Below are 26,356 nucleotides of genomic sequence, written 5' to 3' on the forward strand. Positions count from 1 at the left end.
GCACGCTCCCATGGGGTCGTCAGCCACCTTGTCTGGTCGGCCGTACATGCAGGCCAACCTGACGATGTGGCTGACAGCCCCCAGCGGATGCGGAAGGGGCTGACATATGGGGCACCAGATCGTCTAGTGTGTACCAGCTGTCCAATATGTAGGCCTGTCGGGGGAAGGGGGGCGCGCTGGTCGCATCACTGGGTACACACATAGTTTAGGATGTACCCAGCTCTAGCCAAATCTGTTCATGCTCCAAATGATAAAAAGGCCCTTTTTATCAACAATTTAAATTCACAGACAGGTTGGCTGCTAACATTGCCGTTTGGTTTCCATATAACAAGCAGTCCTCAGCAATGTGGCCAGCCGTCGCTCACACACACATACCAATGTGGTCATTGGTTGATCAGATATTTGTGTGTGTCTGCAAACAATCTGATCAATTCCAATCTGTAAAATCATCTTGGACCTTCATATGCTTCGATTCAGAACCAACTTAATAAAACATGTCCAAATTTCTGCTATGCCAGAGGGGTGCGAGAAGAAATCCTTTAGCCTGCCCTTAACAGCACAGACGGTGTAATGGTTAGCGTTACTGCCTCACAGCACTGAGGTCATGGGTTAAACCCCCATCATGGCCACAACTGTGTGGAGTTTGTATATTCTCCCCATGCTTGTGTGGGTTTTCCTATGGGTACTCCGGTTTCCTTCCACACTCCAAAAAAATATACTGGTAGGTTAATTGGTTCCCCCCCATAAAAATTCAAGTGTGTGTGTGCGCATATGTGGTAGGGTATATAGATTGTAAGCTCCACTGGGGCATGGACTGATGTGAAAGGCCAAATATTCTCTCTGTAAAAGCGCTGCGGAATGTGTGCGCACTATATAAATAACTGGTAATAAATAAAATGACATTGCACTGAATTGAATAGCTTCAGGAGCTCCCTCCCACGGCTATTTATCATCGCTTTGTATTGATTGATTCAGAGTAGCAGGTAAGTCTGCTTTGTGGACAGTTCTTGCCATCTTTAGGACTGCGCATGTGTCTGAGCTGAGTATAAAGCATTATGAGCAACTACGGGCTATTCAAAGATGACCCTCATCGCAGATACACCTCCACTTGTGACTGAATTATTGTGACCAGGATGAGTCATAGGTCGAATCGCAGTCTATGCAGCATGGAGTATTCACAGAGAGCAGTCTGATTTCAGATGGATCTCTTGCAGCAGCAGGTATAGCGATACCAGACGGCTCATAGTGATAACGGATACTTCAAAAGAAGCGTATGGTTGAGGGTAGTGCTGTCACACAAGGGTATGCCATTCTGCATATGGGCAAATATCCACAATTACTTCTGTGCATGCCAAACAGCCCTGCAATTCTGAATCACTGTAATGTTTTACCATGGTTTACCTGTATGCAGCGCAGCACCGGACTTTGTAGTTTTGGTAACTATTAACATGATATACTGGTAATAATGGCCATTTCATATTTAAGTCCATCATGGCTAGTAAAATATAAAGTCTTTATGACACTATATGTTGAAATAATGGCAGGAGCAAACATGTCAATAAACAACTTGGACAGAAGAAGAAAAACCATGCACAAGAATATATATATATTTTCATTCTTGTGCATGGTTTTTCTATGTGCGTGTATATATATATATATATATATATATATATATATATTTATATTCTTGTGCATGGTTTTTCTTCTGTCAAAGTTGTTTATTGACATGTTTGCTCCTATATATGCTTTTTTTACATATATGGGGTTGCCCAGAATGAAATCTTAATTCCAGTGTAAAAATAAAGCTGCTCAGCATTTGTGGGGTACATGCAAAAGCAGCCAGTATTTACCCCACGTGCAAAAAAAATAAGTATTTGCATCCCCTGCATTGCAACATGGTTTGTTCAGGTACAGAGTTAATTGCTCTAACTTACTCTATCCTCAAATCTGAATCAGGCCCAGAGAGTGAGAAAGCCTCCATCGAACCCATGAAGATGCCCTGATGCAGTCACAGTAGCCAGGAAGGAGCCAGCGGAGGCATAGCTATCAGGAATTTAATAAAAACAACCATCGGAACACCATTGAATGTTTTCCATTCAAAGGTGTCAAACCTTCGACCACCACCATCAAATGGTAAAAACACTACCATTGGAATACAAACATTGATGGTTAGTAACCATTGGATTCCGATATCTTTCCCTACACTGAATCTGCAGGCGGACTCCGGCCAACACTCCTCCACCATGAAATGCTCCCTCTCCAGCGTGATGTTCCTGCTCAGTCAGACACCCTGGTTGAACAGAAGGCACCCCCCATGGAAGTCAGCAATGTTCTCAGACAGAGGCACCACGGTGAGGAAGTTCAACAGGTAGCACAGGAAATAGAGGGTACATTGTGCAAAGAGGACATTGGTCATCTCCATATCCGGCAGCTGGGGAGGGGTGTGCACAGAGGCTGTGGAAATATGCACAGGTGCCCCAGGCCCGGGGACATGCTGCTGACAATGCTTACAGTAGCTGCAATACAATTCTCTCATCCATGACCCTCTTGCCCTTCCCAGCACATCCCAGTGGCCGGGCCCCAGCCAGCTGCAGCAAGGGTTGTGATGACACTGGTGAGATGCAGGGGGCAGGAGTGAGAAGCAGGGGTTGTAATGAGATGCAGAGAGCTATGGTATGATGCAGGGGGCTGTTGTAAGATGCAAGGGGCTGCTGTGAAATATAGGATGCTGTGGTGAAATGCTGGGAGCACAATCAAAATCACACACAATGTGGAAATATGAGGAAATCATTTATTTTGTTACAAAGCCTATTTTTAACATATATAGTAAACGTATTTACACTGTATACATACTATGGGGAGGGATGCATGCATAGTAAATTGTATTAAAAAAAACTATGCATGCATTAAAAAGCAGACACTGTACTATAAGTAGCTAAATAATGTTTTAATCACAAAAAGGGAAGCGTTTCAGTTAAGCAAGCCAAGGAGACATTTAGTTGTATGACATGAGCAAACATAATACCGTAAAACATTAAACAAACCACTGGATTATGTCTTTGCAAATCAATCTGCACAAATGAAAAACAAAAGGAAGAAACATGTACTTGCCTAGCAAAATCTTGGCATCATCCACATCAAAATCTCCGTCTCCATCAGCATCATAAACTCCAAGTTTCCCTAGTTGAGGAATTCAGAACAGATAATAACTTATAGGAACAATGTACCAATTAATTTGCTTAGCGCTTCTGATGTCATTATACAGTAAGAGCTGAAAAGAGATTTGTTTTTTGTTCTCTAATAAATGGTTGTAACCATTAAGTCTCAATAGACAAGTAGCCTAATTACAGTCTGAACCACAGTTATGTAAAGGTGTACTTATTCCTACAGTGTGGTCAATTGTTCTTGTTTATTGATAGACTGGATATTTGATCAGTCCAATAAATGATTGTCCCTACTAGGTGTAGGTGACCAAAACACAGAGTAGTCTGGTGTTATTCAAATACCTACATCTTGATTGTCAGCAACTACAATACCCCTTTCAGCCAGCAGAGGACTATGTTGACACCTTTCATATGTGTACTTGTTAGATCTATAGTGCACAATCTGCGGGCCATATTCAGCCTGTGATCGCATTATATGCGGCCTCTGAGAGGGATAAGGCAGAACAGTTTCATGTTATTTAAGGTTGTAACCTTATATAAAACTAGGACTATAAAAAATATTTTGAAAAAACCATGTAAGTGAAGTGTGTCATATTTCAGGAGAAATTTAATGAGTTTTCTTCTTTTACTTTATAGAGTATAACAGCAAAGCAACATGTTTCAAATTGCAACAAAACAGTGGGTGTACTGAATAAATAGAATGGATAGAATAGAAAGAGATTACATTTTCCCAGGTATGTTTTATTTGTGTTAGTTTTAAGTTGATAACCTAACAGCCAGATTATGTATAATTATTTCTCATGAGCTGGTAAAAGGGAGAGTGTGAGTGAGTGAGTGAGTGAGTGTGCGTGCGTGCGTGCGTGCGTCCCCCTCATGGCCTGTTTTTATTCAATTAAAGTCTAACTAGTCCTCGAATGTTAAGTGGTTGTCTACCCCCCAAAGATAGATAAACTACGTTATAAAAAATACAGGATTATTTTGAAAATCCTACTTGCACTGAGTGAAACTGTTATAAATCGTATATAAATTGTGTAACTGCTGAGCTGTAGGTGTGTATATTGTAGGTGCCAGAGCAGGTTTCCTAAAAGCAAAGGTGGAATAAATCCCCAAAATGAAAATCCTAAATTTGCATCGCTGCATTTTAATATATATTTGAAAAAATTCTCACGTAAAATATAAAGGGCAAGAGATTTAAAAGAAAAAAAAAAACAAACTATCATATCACCTCAATAAAATCATCTGGCCATGTACAATGCCAGATAATCCATTGCACATTCTGTGCTCTCACAGCACTGCTGTACGGCTTTATAAGCTTAAATAACTTAACACACTCACAGGTGTACAAAACAGATTATACTGCCATTAGCGATGGGTGTAGTTTATTACTATTCATTAGTATACAGGTATGAGTTAAGACAACTGTATGCATATAATTACTACTGTAGTTCGATGTTGGCCACTTAATAGGGGGTGTTTTACAAGCTATAAAAAGCTTTACACCTGCTAGTGAAACTAAAGAATTCCACTCAGGAGAATGAGCAAAACTAAATAAAACATTTTAATTAAGCTAAAAAAAATAAATAAATTAGAATTATATTACAAGTCACATTTTTTCAAGAATTGCATTTTTGGTCAAAAACTTTCCCCCAACTATACAGCACATAATACTTCACTGATTTAGTCCATGGTAAAAAGCACAGTGACCTTGCAGCATGTTCAGCAGATAACAAAATTGGTATAAATTGTGCTGACAAGTGCCCGTTTTCAGACTTAAGCGGTGAAGCCAGTATTAAATGACCTTCAGTAAAAATTAAAAAAAAAAAAAAAAAAAAGGATATGTCTGCATCCAATACAAAACTGCAGTATATTACAGTAGGTATATTGTATTGCTTAGTTTCCATGCAATACTAATGAAAATTTGGTACAAATGGTAAGATCTGAACCATGATTTTATATCATAAATTCTGACAAGAAAAACATCAAATAGTAACGCCATTAAGAGATGGGTATTTTAGTTCTGTAAATACGTACGAAAGTCTTTTAGAGTTCCACTATGATGACCTAACGTACTTCAGAAAACTACCTTATGAAAATCTGAATTCCATGGCGGCCTGGCATTTGGGGATATATATATTTATATTTTTTAACCTTCTCACTGTGCATCAAGCTCTAAAGGTGCCCACAGACACAGCGATTTGCTCATGATCAGCCGATGTGTTTGATTTCCCTTGAGACTCTCCCTGGCAGCTCTGCACACGATCTGCATACGATTTTGGTATCCAATCTTCATACGATCTCTCCTGCATCCAGACTTCACAGTCCATCGGGTCTCTAGATTGGCAGATCTGCCCTCCTGCACGGCAGATCTGAAGATGCGATGTGCGACCAGCAGGGACGCGCATCGCATCATGATCGAGAGTGGGGACGCACGTTTTACTCACGATTTGGCTATATGTTACACGATCTGTCGTTCCAATGTGTCAGAATCGGCCAAATCAGGTAAAATATCGCTGTGTGTGGGGGCAGCTTAATGGCGGTGCCAGCACCTTATCTGGCAATTTACACACCAAGCAGCAACAGCTAGAGTATCAATTGCGGATTTAAAGGCTTAATAAGAGTTCTAAAAAGAAAACGGATATTTGGAATATACAGTTTGTAATAAGTTGAAAAAAAAAAAAAAACCAGCTCATTATACTTTTGCCCCAGTTTTGTTAGGTAAAGTATGAAAAATGAAAATGTTATTTAGGCAGGGCAGTATATAGGAGTTAAAAATAAAAGTTATTTTTTTCAGGTATTAAAAATGCAAAGGTGAAAAAAAAAAAATAAAAAAAATAAGGGGAGGAGGATATTTTAGAGTTTTGGTTTTTTTTTTTAACTAAGGAATCCTACCTTGAAGAACCTCTGACAAGTTATAGCGGAAATCCTTTGCCTTGGCTGCATGTGTGATAAAAATACAGGATTATTTTGAAAATCCTACTTGCACTGAGTGAAACTGTACATAAAAAAAAAGAATAATAAAAAAAAAAATATATATATATATATATATATATATATATATATTTTATTTTTTTGTAATTGAACAAAAAAAAAAAAAAAAAACACACACAAAAGAAATCATTTGAACTCAAATATATTTTTTGCAGAAATGTATACATTTTATTGACCTGGTTTACCTCCAAGTAAGTTTTGCCTCTATTATTGAATATGCATGCCTCATTATTTGAGTATATGCCTAGTGCAGGTTCCAAAAATGATAACTTCACAATAGTGTTTAAGATGACAAAATATACTCATATGCCTTAAAATGCTTTCCCTTACAAGTATTTAAGCTTGAAATATAACAGTGTGAACTATCTATAGGTTGTCCATAAACTGCAAATACCAACTGATGCAAGTCAGAACGCTATCAGTTTAAGGAACCTAATTAAAAGCAAAATAACAGTACAGATACAGCAATGAAAAATCCCTATAAAGTAAAATATTGAAACAAAAAATTAGGTTAACATAAATAAATCTCATGGCACATGTTTGAAATGTTTGTTATTGCATCCTATTAATAACAATATGAAATATAATTATATATAATTATCACAATCCTTACCAAGAACGTCTTCATAGTCTACAAGGTCAAACCACACCACAGCTACCGATGTCCATACTCCCAGGAGAGCGATCACCATGAACCAGGTGAAGACTGAGCTACCCGAGAGGCCCTCCTTTTTCCCATTCTTACCACCTTGTTTTAACTCTGTATGAAAACAATGGATAAAAAAATCTAATTAAAAATAATTATTAAAGCTATAAAAAATAATTTTGTACATTTACCATAAAGGGTGGGGCGGGTTAATACCACACCTCTGCATACAATAGAAATAGAGAACAGAACTGGTCTATATAAAAAATAAAGTTGTGTGTCAGAAGATGCGTTAGAGTAAGAGTCCTGCACTTCAATAAAAAAAAAATATAAAACTAATGTAAGATTTTTTACGTTTAACTTAATACATAAGAGAATGATAGTAATATTGATTTCTTCACATGGGACCTGATGCTGAGCACGTAAATCAGAAGGAGAGTGTGTCTCGCAATTTTTGAGCAAACAGTGTAAACTTGGCAGTCGACAGGCAACTTAAAAGCAACTGAATCATATACATCTCAGTGGCTTGTCAGTGACAGCACGATGGACATTACTGGGTGGCATTAGGGTGTTCACAGGCAAGAGAAGCTTCCTGTGAGCATATAGTCAGAGTTGCGATCTGAGCTGCGCGCAGACAGAGTTGCACCAAGCATGGGGTGGGTATAAATGCTGTCACAAGTAAAAATGGCTGCTCTCGTGCAGCAGTACTGAGGCGCGTTATGGTGGCGCAAATGCATGCTGCAGCATTATGTGAGACTCAGAATCAGGTGCATTGTATTATTACAGCAAGCATCTTCCTTGGTGTACTGTTCCTAAAACAGAAGTCTGGCTGCTTACTTAGAAAAACCCCTTAAAAGGTATACACATGAAAGGCAGTTTTCAGGCTGAATCATTTTACATTAGAGTGCAACTTAATATTTAACTAAGGTTTTCGCCACCAGCTCAGTAAAAACTATAACCATATGTGGCGTTATGACAGTTCCCACAGAGAACTGTTTGTATAGCATAATTCACAATGAAGACAATGCTTTGCTTTTATCGCAGACAACTGTAGCAGACATCAACGTATCCTTTGCCAAAGGTTAAGGTCACTGCATGCAACGTGTTAGTAACTTCCATAAACCACGACTAATTATACTAGAAAAACTTTACACGATTCATGCAAGAAACTCTGCAATCTGACACCATCCAATCAAAGAGATTACTTACAAGTATAATCTACTTTTCATTAGTTATTTCAGTGCAGAATTGAGTAAAGAAGCTAGAGTGTCCAACAGGGTTTGCAAGTTGCTTCATCATTTTAGTCTAAATAACGAAAAGCAACTACGACTTTGTTACTTAGGCCCGTATTCAATTTGAGCCGAAAAGTCCAAACTTTTCACCTGCTGGACTTTTCGCCTCCTTCGCCTGTTTTCCAGGCGGAAAAGTATCGAGCGTGTGCTCACTTTTCCCCCGTATTCAATTCCAAAGTAGGCGAAATCGGGAATGGGCGAAACTTTGATCTACGAAAAAAAATACCGGAATTTTCGGGAAATAATTGTAGGACCCCCCTAAAGATGTCCAGAACTGGGGGATCACTATGGGTACCCCCGTTTTTGCCTGCAGAAGAAAGTCTGGTTTTTAAATAGCCGTGGCAGGTGCATAAATGCGGCTTTGAAGAAGGTGATGCAGAAGAGATTTTAGAAGTTTTTTGGGGAAAAATAACTGTGCCCATCAAATTTGGGGTACTTGAAAATGGGTGCAAGCATATTTTTAAGTCCCTGAAATGATTTTTTACAATTCTGCAAAAATGCACCTGCCGCTACTCCGGCAATGAAGAAAACACCTGCCGCATATAAGGGAACCCCTCTGAACTCCATTTCGCTAATTTAGATGTGTGAACCCTTTTTATTTTTAAACCCCAAAATTTAAATAAATTTTTTGGGGTGTACCGTATATACTTGAGTATAAGTCGACCCGAATATATAAGCCGAGGTACCTACTTTTACCACAAAAAACTGGGAAAACTTATTGACTCGAGTATAAGCCTAGGGTGGGAAATGCAGCAGCTGGTAGTGCCCCAAATAATAATTCCCCCTGGTTGTGCCCCCAGTAGTAATCCCCCCTGGTAGTGCCCCCAGTGGTAATCCCCCCTTTCAGTGCCCCCAGTGGTAATCCCCCCTTTCAGTGCCCCCAGTGGTAATCCCCCCCTTTTAGTGCCCCCAGTAGTATTCCTCCCCTTGTAGTTCCCCCAGTGGTAATCCCTTTTAGTGCCCCCTGTAGTAATGCCCCCCTGGTAGTGCCCCCTGTAGTAATCGCCCCCTGGTAGTGACCCCTGTAGTAATCGCCCCCAGTAGAGAGACGTAATAAGAATTTTAAAAAAAATCACTTACCTGAAACTCCCGCTCCTGGTCCTGCCGCTAACAGCTCCTCCGGCCGCTTTGAATGGGAGAGACGTCATTACTCATGACGTCTCTCCCATTACCTACTGCGGGAGCTGGAAGATGGCTCCCGCAGTGGGAGCAGCAGCAGCCGATGAGAGTCTGACAGACTCTCAGCGGCTGCTGATTACAGCAAACACACAGCTGCCGGCACGGCGGCTGTGTGTTTGTGCTGTGTAGCGCTGACCGAACTCCATCCGGTCAGCGCTACACTTCACTCGAGTATAAGCCGAGGGGGTACTTTTTCAGCACAAAAAAATGTGCTTTAAAATTCGGCTTATACTCGAGTATATACGGTAATTTTTTAAAATTTTTTATTTTATTTTACTTTTTGTAACACACATTTTAGGAACCATTCCCAGGGGTGCAGGCTATTTTTTTTTTTTAAGCCTGCACCCCTAAACCCCAATTCTGCACTTTTTTTTCGCCTGCTAAAGGCAAGCGAAAATTTCTCAGATTTTTTACATTGATTTTCGCAAAGGCGAAAAGTAAATGAAATTTAATACGGGTATAATAGTATTAGGCGAAAATGACGTCATCGGTGATAATTTATCGCCAATTCTGGCATTTCGCCTCAAATTGAATATGGACCTTAGTATTTTGAAATTAGGGACACACTAATTCCAAAAATAATTTTTGGATACAAATCAAGTTTCATAGCAGTTTTTACATTACAAAGGATTCCGAAAGCTAAAGAAATTTTAGTGTTCAGGATAAATTTTACATTTACAGATAAAAATGCGAGAAATTAGGTCCACCCTACTTAATGTATGCAAATTAAGATCGAATCCATTTAGTGTCCAGACGATTCTTCTGCATAGGGATTGTACAATTTTACAGGTACCTCTAATCTTGGCAGAGGTACTGTACATCTCATACAGCAAAGCTGCACATTGCGATTCATATAGGCAGTTACAGATATCTTATTTGAGGTGTGTTTACTCAATTATGATTAGTTAACGTTGGCTATTGAGAAACCAGTTTAGTTTAAAGTAATAATATATATTTTTAACACTAATAACATAGCACTTGTCCTAGAGAATGAGACTCCACTTTGGTTAAGAATCCCATTCAACGGTACACTATGATGAAAAACTCATTTGTATGACCGTTACCTAGAGAGAATAAATAGTATAAACAGAGCTAGACAACATAATAACACTTAAAATATTAATAAAATACTTGTTTAAAAGCTTGTAAATGTTACTTACAAAAATAGCTTGACCAGTCATGTCATGACACAATGGTTAGGGACTTGCATACATACGTTCTCAGTATAAGAATTAGTAGATAACACTGCACAACAATGAAAATGTTTCCAATGTGAAAATAGTTCCTTCTAATTGATTTCAGCATGCAAAGAATGAATGACATTTAAAACTCTGTTAGCTCTGAGTTCCGAGATATAGCCCATTTATGACGATGTGGGGTATTCCTAGTGAAGTGGGCAGAATGGAGAGAATATTACCAGTAATCTGTGTTCCGCACAGAGGGGGCAGGGCCTAATGACCCAATTAAATGAATCAGTTATTTGTCCCCTCCCCTATTCAAATATATGCGATTCACAGGATTACCCACACAAGGTAACTGTGGTGCACTGAGTGACAAGCATAGTGAGCGAGTCCACCAAGACATTTCAGCAATGGAACAAATATATCAGGGTAGGTGACTCACTACTATTGGACAGTGACAAGAGATGCCCCAGAAGAGGAGTACAAGCGACAAGCAAAGAGAAAGCACCCTAATGAATAGGCCACTATATTAGATAGTACTTTCCTATGCTGTATGTTTGTTTCATTTTGTGTTCTTATTTGTAATTGATAGAAAATAAGTTGTTTTAATTCAAATCAAGAAAATAGATTAGATTATTTTAAAATTGCTTTTCACTATGACTATTACTAATGTACATACAGTATTAGTGCAGGTAGTGTAGCTCAAAAAAATAGAGCTAGTAAAAACATTCTGAAATCATTTTAGTTTTTCTTGACCTCAAATTAGTAATGTAGAACTATTTTTAGAAAGGAAACATATTAAAAGTATTAATTTGTTGTACAGTGTTATCAAAGCTATTCATCCAGCCGTAGTAACCTGGAAGCCATATTGTAACATCAAAAGAGACCTGTGACATCCTTATGCCAAATGATCTCCACACTACTTTTGTTTTTGTTTGTTTGATTGATTGCTAATAAAATACCTTCTTATTAAATATATACTTGGAGCAAGGATGTAGTTAAAATACAGACGGCCAGGACGCAGTGTGTTGAAATCCCGGCGTCAGAATCCCGACCCGAGATTTAACACAGACAGCTATATAACGACGCCAGCCCGCAGACTGTCGCCGGAATCCCGACAGATGGCATCCCGATCAAAGGTAATCCGGGGTGCCCTTGGCTGTTGGCTGCGAGGGAGGGGAGGGTTAGGCACCAAGGGTGGAGGGTTAGGTACCAATGGGGGAGGGTTAGGGTGGGGGGGAGCTAGGATTAGGGTGCAAGAAGGGAGGGTTAGGGACAGAAGGGGGAGAGGATTAACATACTTACCCGACCCCTGTCAGGATTCCCAGCATCGGGATGCCGCTGTCAGCATTTTCTCAGCAGGCATCACGACTGCCGGGATTTCATACCCAACCCCTTGGAGCATCTGAGACTTAAGCTGGCTACACACTGACAGATATCTGTCCAATCTGTCTGGTGGAAAGGAAAATCTGGTTGGTCTTCCAGGGTTTTGAAGCAAATTTCTATTGGTATTTGCTCCCATACATTACCAAATTTTCCTTCCCACCAGATAGATTGGACAGATATATCTGTCAGTGTGTACCCAGCTTTAGTTAACAAAATGTTTTATCTAGGTTTACTTAAGTAGCTTTCCAGCCTCAGATAAAATGTATTATATTTTATGCTACAAGCAATTTTACAAACGACTGCAGAAGATAAAAGGTGTGCTCCAACAATTCTCCTGATTATATTTAATACAAGTACTGGCTCCAAACCATGGTGACAATTTTGAACACACACACACACATCTTCCACAGTTGTGTCACAAATAACCACAATGACCAGACAAAGGGCTCACATCGATTTTTTTCACCTCTTCAATTTGTTTTCAAGAGGATTTGGTACAGCGTATTCTGCTGACTGGATATATAACATTCCGATTTCAGGGATGCTATTTTGATATGAGCAATCTGCCAGCAGACTCAATTCTAATTTTAATTTTCTGGTCAGTTCCAGTAAGAGTATAAGCAGATGCAAGTGACACTACTCATCCATACTAAAGGTTGTGAATAAAACGATAAGTTATAAAGCTGTGAAATGCAGTACCAGCTTGCTGATGTAGTGTTACCTACTTAGCAAATGCATACACTGATACAGGTAACTTCATAACTTAGCATATAAAAGAAAATTTGGATGTGTAGCGCTCAGACCTATTGCAAAGTGGTATTGTTTCAAATGATTGGGTGATGTGTACATAAGAATGGACCCAAAATGTTGCAAGAAAATAGTTTACTGGTCTCAATAGACAGCAACAGTAAACAGAGTATTGGTGCTTGAGAAATGTAGCAATCAGATGTGGGTTGGTTGGAATGAACAAATATTGTAATGTTCAAAATGACACAAGCATATAAAAGGTCAGCTAATGTGGGGATTTCACTAATTTGGGGTAGCTACGCGTTTCAGGGTTTTCATTACTGAATGTGGGCTAGGCACAATGATGCAAAAAGCAAGAGTTCATGTTCCAGGTGAAGATATTTAATTTGAGCTTTAAGGGGTACAGATTACACATTTAACATGAGCAGGTTAGCAAGGTGCCCACAAAGCTTCATTACCCCCACAAATGTAACTTCTTTTTGCATATTCTCTGAGCTGGTGGTGATCAGGTGTTAGGCTATACTTTAGCCACATACCCATTGGCATTTATATAAATGTGGTATTAACATTTTAAGTAAAAAGTATGCTGGATAGGAGGATTAGAACAGGCACATTTTATATCAAAATAATAAAAGTGCATGTTTTAAGAAATAAATGCGGCTCCAAACAATATTTTGGAAGAAAAATGTAAACATTTTAATTAAATGTTTGGGTTAATTCAAAGTTTCCCAAACTCCACCATTACAGTCCAGGTTTTAAGGGTATCCATGCTCGAGTCCCGATGGTTAAATCAAATTGACTGAGGTACTAATTAATTCATCTGTGCTCAAGCATGGATATATCATTAAACACTGGACTGTAATGGCAGAGTTTAGGAACCTCTGGGTTATTTAATAAGTGATACTAGGCAGGGCATTGATGTGACACGTTTACATTTTTTCCAAACTCCCAACATAGTCAAACATGTATTTGGATTACATTATACTATACACACACACTATAATTTTACACTGTCATATTTTATATACGTATACAGACACACTTATCATAAGTCTCATCAGGCACTATATACTAAGGTGCACATTTCCAATTTTGTGTTAAGAAATCAAACATAACACCTGTTGCTTTCAGTCTTTACGGTTACAGAAAATAGCACCACTTTACCAGATAAAATGTTACCGTACCTGTGTCTTCATTCATGTTTTAGGCACTGTTTGTCCATGAATACCAGCAAAACAATTGCACAAGAAGATTATTCCGCTCCTACAAGTAATGCCTAAAGAAGGGAACTAGCATCTCCCATCCAGCAGGGGTGAAATGATTCCGCACAGTTAAGTCAGCTAGATTCCGAAACTAGACCTGCCCTGCAAAGCTGCTGGAAATCTATTAATAGTCCCGCCTTCTGGAGCCAAACTCTAGCAGGCACTCATATGGAAATCCTGCTCTATGTAACAAGTACGCAGCAAAATTTAACTCCTTCATTACCACAGAATAGGGATTTTTTTTCTCTCATGCAAGTAGGTTTGTTCATGAGAAAGTCTGCCAATGTTCTTCACATACCTCTCAGCCAACAAGAAAGATATAAATACGCTCTGCACCATATAAATCAATAACTATCTGGAGAGTGAATTAGAGCAGACTACTGTACAACTGGCTTGTGACCACATACACTTAATCCATTTACATGGCAGCTGCAAGACTTGCCCATATAGGAATGCTCTGTTGGCGTTTCCATTTTCCCAATCTGAACAATTATTCAATGATGGAGAAAGTAAATGGCAAGTAGACCCAGAAAAATAAAATGGGAATCAAGCCACCAAACCTTCTTAGCAAAATTACAGCAGATCAAACGACCGCTTTGAGGAAAAGTAAAATCTTGTGATATTTAAGGGATCAATAAACCAAAAATGCAAGCTTGTTAGTAACTACTAATAATGTTAATTCATAAGGACTGTAGATATCAGAAAGCGATCAACAGTCTCCCACATTAAGAGAACAGGAGACCATGGATCAAAAGGTCTTCAACATGTACTGTCCTTACCTGTAGTGGTAAATAGTCATCCTCACTAGACCTCTTCCAACACTCTAATTGGTATAATGCTGGCAAATCACCATCAGAGTGCAGGGAAAACCCAACTATCTGATGGGAGAATAGCCCAGCTCATATAGTAACCAGAGAGCAATCTAGTCATTAAAATTACATCCACACACAGCTAAAACATACTATTTAAAGAGACAGCTCAGTACTGCAGACAAAGTGAGTGAACTATTGAGATCTGGATTGTTTAACCACATCAGAGGTCTGCAATATGTAGCCACCAAGATTCTGAGACTGAACTGTAAAGCCATATGAGATTTGGGCATCTGAACTGTACAATAGCCACTAGAACTCTCTGCACAGTAAAGGTGCATACACACTAGACGATATGCTCCCTGAGCGATATCGTCTAGTGTGTCCCCGGCAGGCGGTGCTCAATGTCGTTCATGACATTGAGCACAGCCGCTGAACGATATCATTAGCGATATCGTTCAGCGCCGGGCTCTCTCACCCATTCCCTGACATGCAGCAACCTGACGAGGTCGTCAGGTTGGCCTGCATGTCAGCGCGATGAACGATGACGACGAACGACCCACAGGAACGCGCGTCGTCGTCATCGTTCATCTTTTTTGTGTTAAAAATGGACGATAAAGTGGACGACTGAACGATAACGATATCGTTATCGTTCAGTCGTCCACTTTAATCGCCCAGTGTGTACGCACCATAAAAAATATACACTGGTTCAGGTCTTTTAAGCTGCCTTACTGCCTAGTATAAGGCGATAGTGACAGTCGAAGCCTTGGGTGTTGCTACATGAGATGTCCCGTAATAAAACAAATAGCAAATTACTTTAGTCAACCACCTTTAAATGTTGTATGGGATGTGTGAGCAGGAGGCCCAATAACCAAGCCGTGCTCTCTTCCGTGCAACTTGTGATTGGCCCTCCCACTATTTGGTTTCCAGTTGGAGCGATAAGTAGCGTCCACTTCCTATACCACCACTGCTCTAACAACCAAAAAGAGATGGGAGGAGAAGAAACAATGAACTGATGCACTGTTTTATTCGAATTGCTATCATTTTAAAGTACAAAATAAACAAAAATAAATGAATGATATCTTTAGAAACTGTTATAAAAAAGTGTCGAGAACTGATTACAGATCAGCTTTTTATTTTATTCAGTTTACATAAAACTAAAGGTCTGGTTATTTGACTTAACACTGATTATCTCATAGGAGCAGCTAGACAGGGAGTAGGGCTGTGTGGTATTTGTAGAGAACGTGGATAGACGCCTTCAGTACGAAAAAGGAAAACACTGCCCTCTGGGAGGATGAGCAGGGAAATGTCAGTCTTATGTCTTATTGCCAAAATGTTAATATCCTGACAGTTCTGAGTGTTCCACAGAGCTAACTACGAAAGGAGTGCTGCATGGACTTGTGTCGGAGTGTTACATCTGTTGAGAACAAGCTTCAAACTAATGAAATAAAAAAAAAATAAAAAAAGTAATAAAAAAAAAAATGTAGAGCTATAAGTGACAAAAATCCTCCCTCTACTGGTAAGAATGCGTAAGAGCACCTTATCAAGCTTGACCCATTTTTCATGCAACACATCTAGCCAATACCGATCTTACAGGAGGATCTTCACCTGGCAGCTAGGCCAGTATTTATGCATTAAAAGGAAACACAGTATGCCCATAGAGACTCCTATTGGAGTGTGTTAATTCCAAAAAGTTTACAGAAACATTTTGACCATAGTCAGATATAACAATTATAGGTGAACAATGAATATTTAATTATAAATGACATGCTGTCACAAGATTCTATTAGCCAATTATCATCATTCACTATGGAATGTTAGAATATTTGCCTGTAATTGTTCAAACCCAATGAACGGCCACACCTGTTGAAGCTAGTGTCTCCAGCCTTCCTGGAATACACACTCCATGAGGAGGTCTCCATGTGCAGCCTGGGTTTCCTTTTTGCATATTTGTCAATGAAGGATCTGTTAAGATGAGTTACATGACATAACCGCAGTTACAGGTGTGCATTTATTGCCAATTTCAACTAGAAGCAGCGCATGTTTAGTTTTTATTCTTCAAATCCTGCATGTGTGCATTCAAAGTGGTAGAGGCTAGGAGAACTTATAGCCAATCAGATCAGCATTAAACTCACAGTATAATTCCGCCCATAAACAGTGCGATATGCACCTTGCGACGCGACTTGCTATCCGACGGCGACATATCGGGCGGTCCCCACACACTGAGTGATAAGGTGGCCGACCGCCCGATGACGGCACCTCCCTCTCCCACCCGCATAGCGCTGCATGGGATCGTACATCGCTCCCCCAGATCAAGTGAACATGCAGTAAGATCTGGAGGTGCGATGTACGACCCCACGGGAGCGCGCACTGGCCGATATCATGCCCACACACAGTACGATACAGCAGCGATATCATACCAATCCGTCGGATTGGCTGCTATATAGTACCGTGTATGGGCACCTTAACAGTATTTTAAGAGAAAAGTCTGATGCTGTTCGAAGAAATTAACATGTTAACTTACGTGATTATGGAAGTGAGGCCAGGACTGTGTGCGACTTATGCTGGGCATACACTATACAATTATGTCAGGAATGAAAGCCTGGTAATGTATGGGGGCAAATTTCATTCGACCATATGGTCCAAAACACTGGAAAACAGACACAAATGATTGTTCAAATTGGATAAATTTGTTTGATTTAACCAATTTGTCTGAACGAAGATGGGCTTTTGTCCAGTGTTTGTTGATTCTCATTTGCTCCCATACACAACCAAATTTTCATTCCAACCAGCCAGACTGGATAGATGCCTGACATGTTATTGTATAGTGCAGGCGTTCCTAACAACGGTTCTCAAGGCACACCCACAGTCCAGGTTGATAGCCATACTTGAGCACAGGTGTCTTAATAATTACTACAGCAGTTATTTTAATTTAACCATCTGTGCTGAAGCATGGATATCACTAAAACCTGGATTGTTGGTGTGCATTGAGGACAGAGGTTGGGAAATACTGGTATAGTGTATGCCCAGCATTAGGCATCATAATGATGTGAGGATGTAAATGGAGGCTAGCAGGAAGCCACGGACGGCTATATATTAACGCACTGATATTTATGCAGCAGTTTCATAAATTAGCTTTTTTAGATCATCTAGCCTGCATGAAAACGCTGACCCATTTTTATTCTCAGTATTATCAATCTAAATTTAAACAGAGCCACTGTAGGGATTACTGACATGTTCTAAGGAGAGAGACGGGTTTTTTCCCCCACTGTACACAAGGCAGTGTTTCAATTGTTACTTGACATTCTAGTATTTTCAGTTATAGAATGCAAATATTCTGTAAGTATCTGTTCACTTCTAGTAGTTGCAGGGTATAGAGATGGGGGGGGGGTGTCCTTGTTGCTAGCCTGCTAGCAGTTCAGTTATGACTAGTATAATAATTGCAGCCCACTGATGGAGCATAAAGTTAAGACAAACATAAAACCCATGACTTCCAGTGATTGTGTTCTGAAGGAGGTGCATATTTGATATGTATTTTTATGCAACAATAAAAGTTAGGGATCTTTGAGAGGAGCAACAATTGGGCTACCTTAGAGGATGGGGAAAACTTTGAAAGAAAATGCAGATTTGGGGTTCTTGCTAAAAATAAGCATTTGTAATTTGACCCTTAAATATGGGTCCCAGTGAATACAAATAGAGAACAAGGATAACCCTGCCCAGTCACTGATCCTAGGCATCCCAATTACCATTTATCAAATGATGGATGTGAGCTTTGTACTACTATATACAGTCTTGCAAATCTCTTGCTTGTCGTCACATAAACATCTATTAGTTTCTAGCACCAGGCGTATTTACAATTAATTGACCCTTACATTAAAGTAGTTTACGGAAGTGTAGATACTGCTTCCTTGCTTAGCTGTTATCTTCCTATCATGGGGGTGCTTCAGTATCTATAATTCAACTGGGAGAGTAGCATTTCTGGTATGCAAGAATAAGATTAAGAGGTAGATTACTATTGCAGAATGGTTACATCTCCCGTGAGTGTTGAACAGACTATGGGTTAAACCTTATTGTGACCAGTGCACAAACTTCATAACTTTGGAGGATTTACAAGAAGATTCTAGGAGTACACCATCACAAACAGAGCAGACAGCAAAAATAAAAGCACCACCAACTGTCACTCTAGAATAGTTTCTCAATACATAAGCTGGGTACACACAACGATTTTCTGTCCAACCATCCAACTAGTTGATTGGTTGGAATGAAAATCTGGTAACGTATGGGAGTAACTGATGATCAGCAATTTGCTCCTAAATACCAGAAAACAGATGAAAATGGTCGTCAGACAAGTTTGTTAAATGTTTGACCTCAACAATTTGTTCAAACCGTTTTTGTCCATATTCCGGTGTTTGGGAGCAAATTGCTGATTGTCATTTGCTATCATACCTTACCAGATTTTCATTTCAACCAATCAACTAGTTGGATGGTTGGACAGAAAATCTTTACGTGTGTATGCACCTTTAGGAGTCTATTCATGTAGGAGTAAAAAGCCATTAGCGATGACAGGGCTTTTCACTGCTTTACCCCATTAGGAGTACAGTGGAGAAATCTCGGATTTCTCCAGCGGTGCCCCTGAATAGTGTATATATCACTTTCCCATACATAATATCAGGAGAACAATTCATCTCAGGATGGAGAAATGAGCCTCCTGAGGGGAGAAAAAGAGCTTGACAGTCGTCTCCCTGCTCTCTCCACACCCTTACTGACAGCAGCCAATCAGAGGTGTCCCAAAAGTGATGGTGGATGAAGGGTGAATCTGAAGTGCCTCAACTGCATGTAAGAGATCTTGGTGATGTGACTATGTGGAAAAATAATCTGTACCAAGGCCATACTATCGATTATCCGTATATGTAAAAGGTTCATACACACGTAAAGATCTTCTGTCCAACCATCCAACTAGTTGATTGGTTGGAATGAAAATCTGGTAAGGAAAGAAAGCAAATAACAATCAGCAATTTGCTCCCAAATGCCGGAAAAGGGATAGAAACTGTTTGAACAAATTGTATGGATCAAACATTTAACAAACTTATCTGAAGACCATTTTCATCTGTTTTCTGGCATTTAGGAGCAAATTGCTGATCATCAGTTACTCCCATAAGTAACCAGATTTTCATTTCAACCAATCAACTAGTTGGATGGTTGGACAGAAATTCTTTACGTGTGTACCCAAGCCTATTGCTGCCCATCCACTAGGCGATTAAACCGAGCGATTGAGCGATAACGACTGTCGTTTTCATTCAATCGCTTGGTAGTCGCCCGCAAATCGGGCAGTAAAATGTTAAAACCGACCAGCAATGCGCGCGCCCGCTGGTCGTTTTTAACATCAATCATCGCCCAAACATGGCGGTCAACCTGATGACCGCCGTCAGGTTGCCATGTTCAGGGATGATTGATCTGCATAGACTGAACGTTCAGTGTATGCACTTCACCCCGCGGGAGAAGACAGCGTGGCAATCGTGCCGTCGTCCCCGCATCTAGTAGTGGATGGGCAGCTTAAGAGTTGAATAAATTTACACAATGAGAGATCTTGCTACTTTAGTTATTAAAACATCATTGTGTGTGAGTGGAAGAGATATAAACAAATGTGTGTAATAAAATAAGCAATTACAATAATATAGGGCACTTATAAACAACAATGCAATATGTAATAAAAGTATAGAAAACAAGTTAGCTGTGAATATATTAATAAAAATGGGGTACCTAAATGAGTTTGCATAGCTCCATAAGGGTAAGTCTCTCTTGAAACAATAGTTTGTTATTACCAATGCAAGTTGAAGGCAGATATTGTCTATTTATATATTTGCTATTGCATCCATTTCCACATCATTTTGATTCGACTCCAAGCAACGCTAGAAGTCCTCCTCTCCCATTGGCTTGTGATGTTTTCTCCATGCAAATCCTTCGTAAATATGTCTGCAATCATTTATTCTGTTTCACAGTATTGGAAGTCAAAGCAACATTGTTTTTGTAGACTTCTAAAGTATGGATGTCAGCTCAATTCAATTGTCCCGTCTGTGCTTAGTGAAGTTGTAATCCCCCTGTAGACTCTCCAGAACGTGTTAAGGTGCCTACACACTTAGCGATTTTTTTTTCAGACGATCTGCCCGATTCTGATGCATCGGAACGACAGATCATGTAAAATATGTCCTAAAATGATGGGGTGTGTACCCAGTATACAATCTTCAACCATGACATAGAATCACAGGCTGCAACATTTTAAACATTTATCTGCCTTTCTACTTAGCAGATTGTTATTAGAGTGACCCTGGTGGCCCCTGACTGCTGTGGGGAAGATACATCAAAATGCCTGGCTTCATCACTCAGTAGCAATCAGCTGTGACCAATCTATGCAGGTGGCTCAGATGTAGCATGCATCATTGGGAGAATGCCCACAAAGATATTAGACATATGAGAATATAATCATTATTATTAAAAGATAAGGATTTTCGTGAAAAACATTGGCTAAATACGTTCAAGTCCTCTTCAATAGTTATGTATAGAGCACTATTAGGACTGGGCAGACTGCAGTACTCTGCTTCGAACTGCAGCTAAAATAGGCAAGCTGTAGGACAATCCAACGCCCAGCTTCAGCTAACAGGAGTAGTTACACAGGTAGGGGGATGGGAGCAGTTTGCATATTTAAACAGGTCGGGTGGTCCCTACAAGAAAAAGGGACCTTTTCTTTCTTTTTTAATACATGGTGCTGATTCAGTAGGGAAAAAAAAACAAAATGTGTATTCTACGTGACATTTTAAGACCGTTTAAAAATATACATACCAAAATGTTATGCGCACTTTGGCTCTGGTAATCACATTACATTTTATTATTAATCCAGCAACTAGAAGCACAGGGAGAATGACATTACTCTTACTACTTGCAATCCACACAAAGGGTCAAAGGTAAAACACCACAAACTGGCGCAGAGTGATAATCACTATCACGCCACACGAGGTCCACGAGCATAAGCTGGCGCGATAATCTCTAGACTAAAAGCAGCAATTCGTGTAAAGGCAAACCTAACCTGCTTCTGCCTTTAAACTGCCGCTTTAAATTGCCGCTTAAATCTAGTGACAAACTCGCAGGATCCCACAAATTGCAAGCCATTATATTTGGCACCATGCCACTATTTTTATTTTTTTTTAAAATACACCTATGTAAAGTCAGTGACTGGGAGCATAACTTGACAAACCCATGTCTCACACAGTTACACTAACTATGCAGCAATCAAGTCTCCATTCACGGACACATACATTAGCTGTGGCTAGATGGCTACACATATAGCTAAATGTTCCTCATTCCATCACAAACCTGCCAAAACAGAACAGCATTTCATTTACTCCACCTAGCCTGTGGCACGAAGGTGTGTAAACCACACGGATATACAATGTGAATGAAAAATCGGACGGATTATAGATAAGAGAAACAGCCATCTAATTAACCACTTAACTGACAATTTTTTTTCCCAAAAACCGCTCTGAAATAGTCTTTTTATCTTTTTTATAATTGAATTAGGTCAAGAACATCTTTTTAAAAAACTATTCAAACGCATTTTTTTTTTTTTTTTTTTTTTTAAACACCATATAAATAAACATTATTATGGTATACTGTAGTTCTGGCCATTGACACCTGTACCATCGATGGCCGATTGTTTGACATTATACATATTCACACTAGATGTAGTCAGGTGCATAAATATTGGGACATTGACAGAATTTTCATATTTTGGCCTATATTCACCACCACAATGGCTTTGAAATGAAACAAACAAGATGTGCTTTAACTGCAGACTTTCAGATTTAATTTGAGGGTAATTACATCCAAATCAGATTAACGGTGTAGGAATTACAACGGTTTCTATAGGTGCCTCCCATTTTTTAAGGGGGGAAAAGTAATGGGACTATCAACTCAAAAGCTATTTTATGGACAGGTGTGGGCTATTCCCTCGTTATTTCATTATCAATTAAGCAGGTAAAAGGTCTGGAGTTGATTCTAGGTGGTGTGACATTTGCATTTGGAATCAGTTGCTGTCGACTCTCAATATGAGATCCAAAGAGCTGTCACTATCAGTGAAGTAAGCCATCATTAGGCTGAAAAATCAAAACAAACCCATCAGAGAGATAGCAAAAACATTAGGTGTGGCCAAATCAACTGTTTGGAACATTCTTAAAAAGAAAGAACACACCGAAGAGCTCAGCAACACCAAAAGACCCGGAAGACCACTGTGGTGGATGACAAAATAATTATTTCCCTGGTGAAGGAAAACCCCTTAACAACATTTGGCCAAATCAAGAACACTCTCCAGGAGGTAGGTGTATATGTGTCAAAGTCAACAATCAAGAGAAGACTTCACAAGAGTGAATATAGAGGGTTCACCACAAGATGCAAACCATTGGTGAGCCTCAAAAACAGGAAGACCAGATTAGAGTTTGCCAAACAACATCTAAAAAAGCCATTACAGTTCTGGAACAACATCCTATGGACAGATGAGACAAAGGCCCTCATTCAGAGCCGGACGCTCTGAGCAGAGCGCACGCTCTGAATGAGGGCTGTCCTCCATAATTATGGAGGGTCATCCTGGACGCTCGTATAGCTGTGGGTCACCACTCACAGCCTATACGAGCGTGCAGGTTGATGGCCGCGATGGTCTTGACCATCGCGACCATCGCCACTGCGAGCCGGAGCCTGCGGTTGAGTTTCTCAACCGCAAGGCCCGGAGTGATTTTGGCTCTATCAGAGCCAAAATCACTCCCACTGACATCACTAGTGATGTCAGTGGGCCGGCTTCTGACGGTAGGCGTTCCCTTGGGAACGCCCCCGTCTAGGAGGCACGCCCCCGGCACGCCCACCAAAGGGGGCGTGCTGTCAATCAACATTGACAGCACACCCCCTTTGATCAGACACAACGAGCGAAGGAAAGTCCTTCGTTCGTCGCGTCTGGCGCATGACGGAGCTCCCTCCGTCGTGCGCATGCACAGTGCACACCATCGACCCACTTGCGAGCGGACAGCCACTTGCGAGTGGGTCTGAATCAGGCCCAAAGATCAACTTGTACCAGAGTGATGGGAAGAGAAAAGAGTATGGAGAAGGAAAGGAACTGCTCATGATCCAAAACATACCACCTCATCAGTGAAGCATGGTGGTGGTACTGTACTCTCGTTGGCATGTATGGCTGCCAATGGAACTGGTTCCCTTGTATTTATTGATGATGTGACTGCGGACAAAAGCAGCAGAATGAATTCTGAAGTGTTTCGGGCAATATTATATGCTCATATTCAGTCAAATGCTTCAGAACTCACTGGACGGCGCTTCACAGTGCAGATGGACAATGACCCGAAGCTTACTGCAAAAACAACCAAAGAGTTTTTTAAGGCTAAAAAGTGGAATGTTATACAATGGCCAAGTCAATCCCCTGACCTGAATCCGACTGAGCATGCATTTCACTTGATGAAGACAAAACTGAAGGGAAAATGCCCCAAGAACAAGCAGGAACTGAAGACATTTGCAGTAGAGGCCTGGCAGAGCATCACCAGGGATGAAACCCAGCGTCTGGTGATGTCTATGCGTTCCAGACTTCAGGCTGTAATTGCCTGCAAAGGATTTGCAACAAAGTATTAAAAAGTGAAAGTTAGATTTAGGATTGTTTAGTTTGTCCCATTACTTTTGGCCCCTTAAAAAGTGGGAGGCACATATAGAAACCATTGTAATTCCTACACTGTTCACCTGATTTGGATGTAATTACCCTCAAATTAAATCTGAAAGTCTGCAGTTAAAGCACATCTTGTTTGTTTCATTTCAAAGCCATTGTGGTGGTGAAAAGAGGCCAAAATATGAAAATTCTGTCAATGTCCCAATATTTATGCACCTTACTGTATCTTACTTAATATCTGAAATTCATGGGGTGGGATTAAATTCCTTTCGCTTGCAGCTCTAACTAATGGGAGCCTGATGGAGCGCCCGAAGAAGCAATTTAATTGCTATTTCAATCAGGGGCGATAGCCACCGGCACTTCTGCTCGCCGCCTCCTGAGGTGGCGAGCAGAAATATGCGCTAAGTCAGTGTCCAAACCAGGACTTTAGACTGTTTTAGTGGGTTTATGCGGCTAAACCTGGCCTAAATAGGCACATCAACCATGATCATTAATGGGCGTACGAAACAACTAAATTGCTACGCCAATTAATTAGTGCAGCTAAAATAAACAATTGAATCACCCACTATTATCCAACAAAGATAAGAAAGGCTTTGATTAAAACTGCTCTATGTGCTCCACATTAGTGAAGGGTGGCTTAAATGAATATTACACCAAAAAAAACATAACACTCTTGGTCTAGTCTATAGAACACATCAGACATGCGGTTGAGAACTACGTTTTTGCCCACATTTAGTGTCATTGAACATTGCCTATGTTTCCCCAATTAATTCAATAGTGGCAGGTGCAAGTGACTTTAGCTTTTACATGATTATTAACTCTGATTTATAAGGTGCCAAAAAGTATAAGCAGCGCCATATTTTGTAAACACAGAAAACATATCACAGTAACAGAGTATCTGAGCACAGTTACGAAATGACATACAATAGCATAAGTACCAAACTATGGGGGAGATTAAATTAGCCGTGGGATTTACCATGGGGATTTAGCTCCCAGGATAAGTGCCTGGAGCTATTTAATTATTTCCAGCGGTAAGCCATAGCTCCCAGGTTAAGTGCGCCGTTGTGGCTAGTCACGGGCAGTAATTGAATAGCTCCAGACACTTAACCCGGAAGCTAAAACCTCCCTGGCTAATTAAACTGTCCATATTATTATCACACCTCAGACTGGGTAGGGCAGATAACAGGGACAAGGGCAAGTCAACTTACTGAAGCTAGCAGGAGGAGTGGGTGGGTATCGATTCAGTAATCAGTGCTCTTATTCCCAACATATGGTTGAGCAGATAGAGTTACAGTTGCTGAAAGGGAGAAGGAGACCAGGGAGCTGATCACTGGTGACACGAATAGTGCTAGGTAGATACAAGTGGGAGGAGGGCACTGCGCGAAAGACCTACACAATAAAGGGAAAGGGTGAACAGGTGAAGATCAGCTTGGAGGCAAAAGCATGGAGTTATAAGGATTGATACACTTTAATAAAAATGTATGTTTAATGGGTAAAAGATGGCGAAGTTAGTAAAGTCTCATTTAGTGAGGGAGTGAGATGTAGAGAAAGGGGGCACCTCAAGCAAAATCTTGGAGGTGAGTGTAAGAGGAAGTGACCATGGTGGAGGAGAGGCGTTGGTCAGAGGAGGAAAGGAGAGGGTGGAGAGATGAGGTTATATTTGTAGGCAGGGAAGGAGTAGTTCAAGGCTTTATAAGAGAGAATTAGGAGTTTGAACTGGATTCTGAGTAAGGTAGGGAGCCAGTAATGCAGGTTGCAGGGGGGAGAGGCAAACGCCATACAGTGGGAGAGGAAAATGAGACAAGCAGCAGTGCTAAGAATAGAATGAAGGAGATGGCAGTCACCAATCAAGAGCTGGGTACACACCTATACAATAGTTGGGCCGTTCTTTACATTTCTACACTTTTTTCGATATCGAAAGAGATTGTACACACCTTCCATAATGTTTTGCCAGATGAAAACTGGTCGAATAGAAGGATCGCATATTATGTGCAGA

At 40.2% G+C, this 26,356-nt stretch overlaps 1 protein-coding gene across 1 annotated transcript in view; it reads right to left on the bottom strand.

Moving 5' to 3' along the window:
• The window catches only part of ASPH (aspartate beta-hydroxylase), a 182,887-nt gene that overhangs the window by 133,370 nt on the left and 23,161 nt on the right, over positions 1–26,356 (bottom strand). Inside the window, exons 2-4 of the mRNA XM_088469317.1 lie at positions 6,766–6,912; positions 6,054–6,098; positions 3,112–3,180 (exon numbers count right to left, since the gene is read on the bottom strand). Of these exons, the coding sequence (XP_088325443.1) occupies positions 3,112–3,180; positions 6,054–6,098; positions 6,766–6,912 (261 nt within the window). The remainder of the gene's footprint in view (positions 1–3,111; positions 3,181–6,053; positions 6,099–6,765; positions 6,913–26,356) is intronic.

The sequence above is a fragment of the Taudactylus pleione genome, unplaced genomic scaffold (genome assembly GCF_031769625.1).
Source record: "Taudactylus pleione unplaced genomic scaffold, aTauple2 ptg000090l, whole genome shotgun sequence".
Classification (NCBI taxonomy): domain Eukaryota; kingdom Metazoa; phylum Chordata; class Amphibia; order Anura; family Myobatrachidae; genus Taudactylus; species Taudactylus pleione.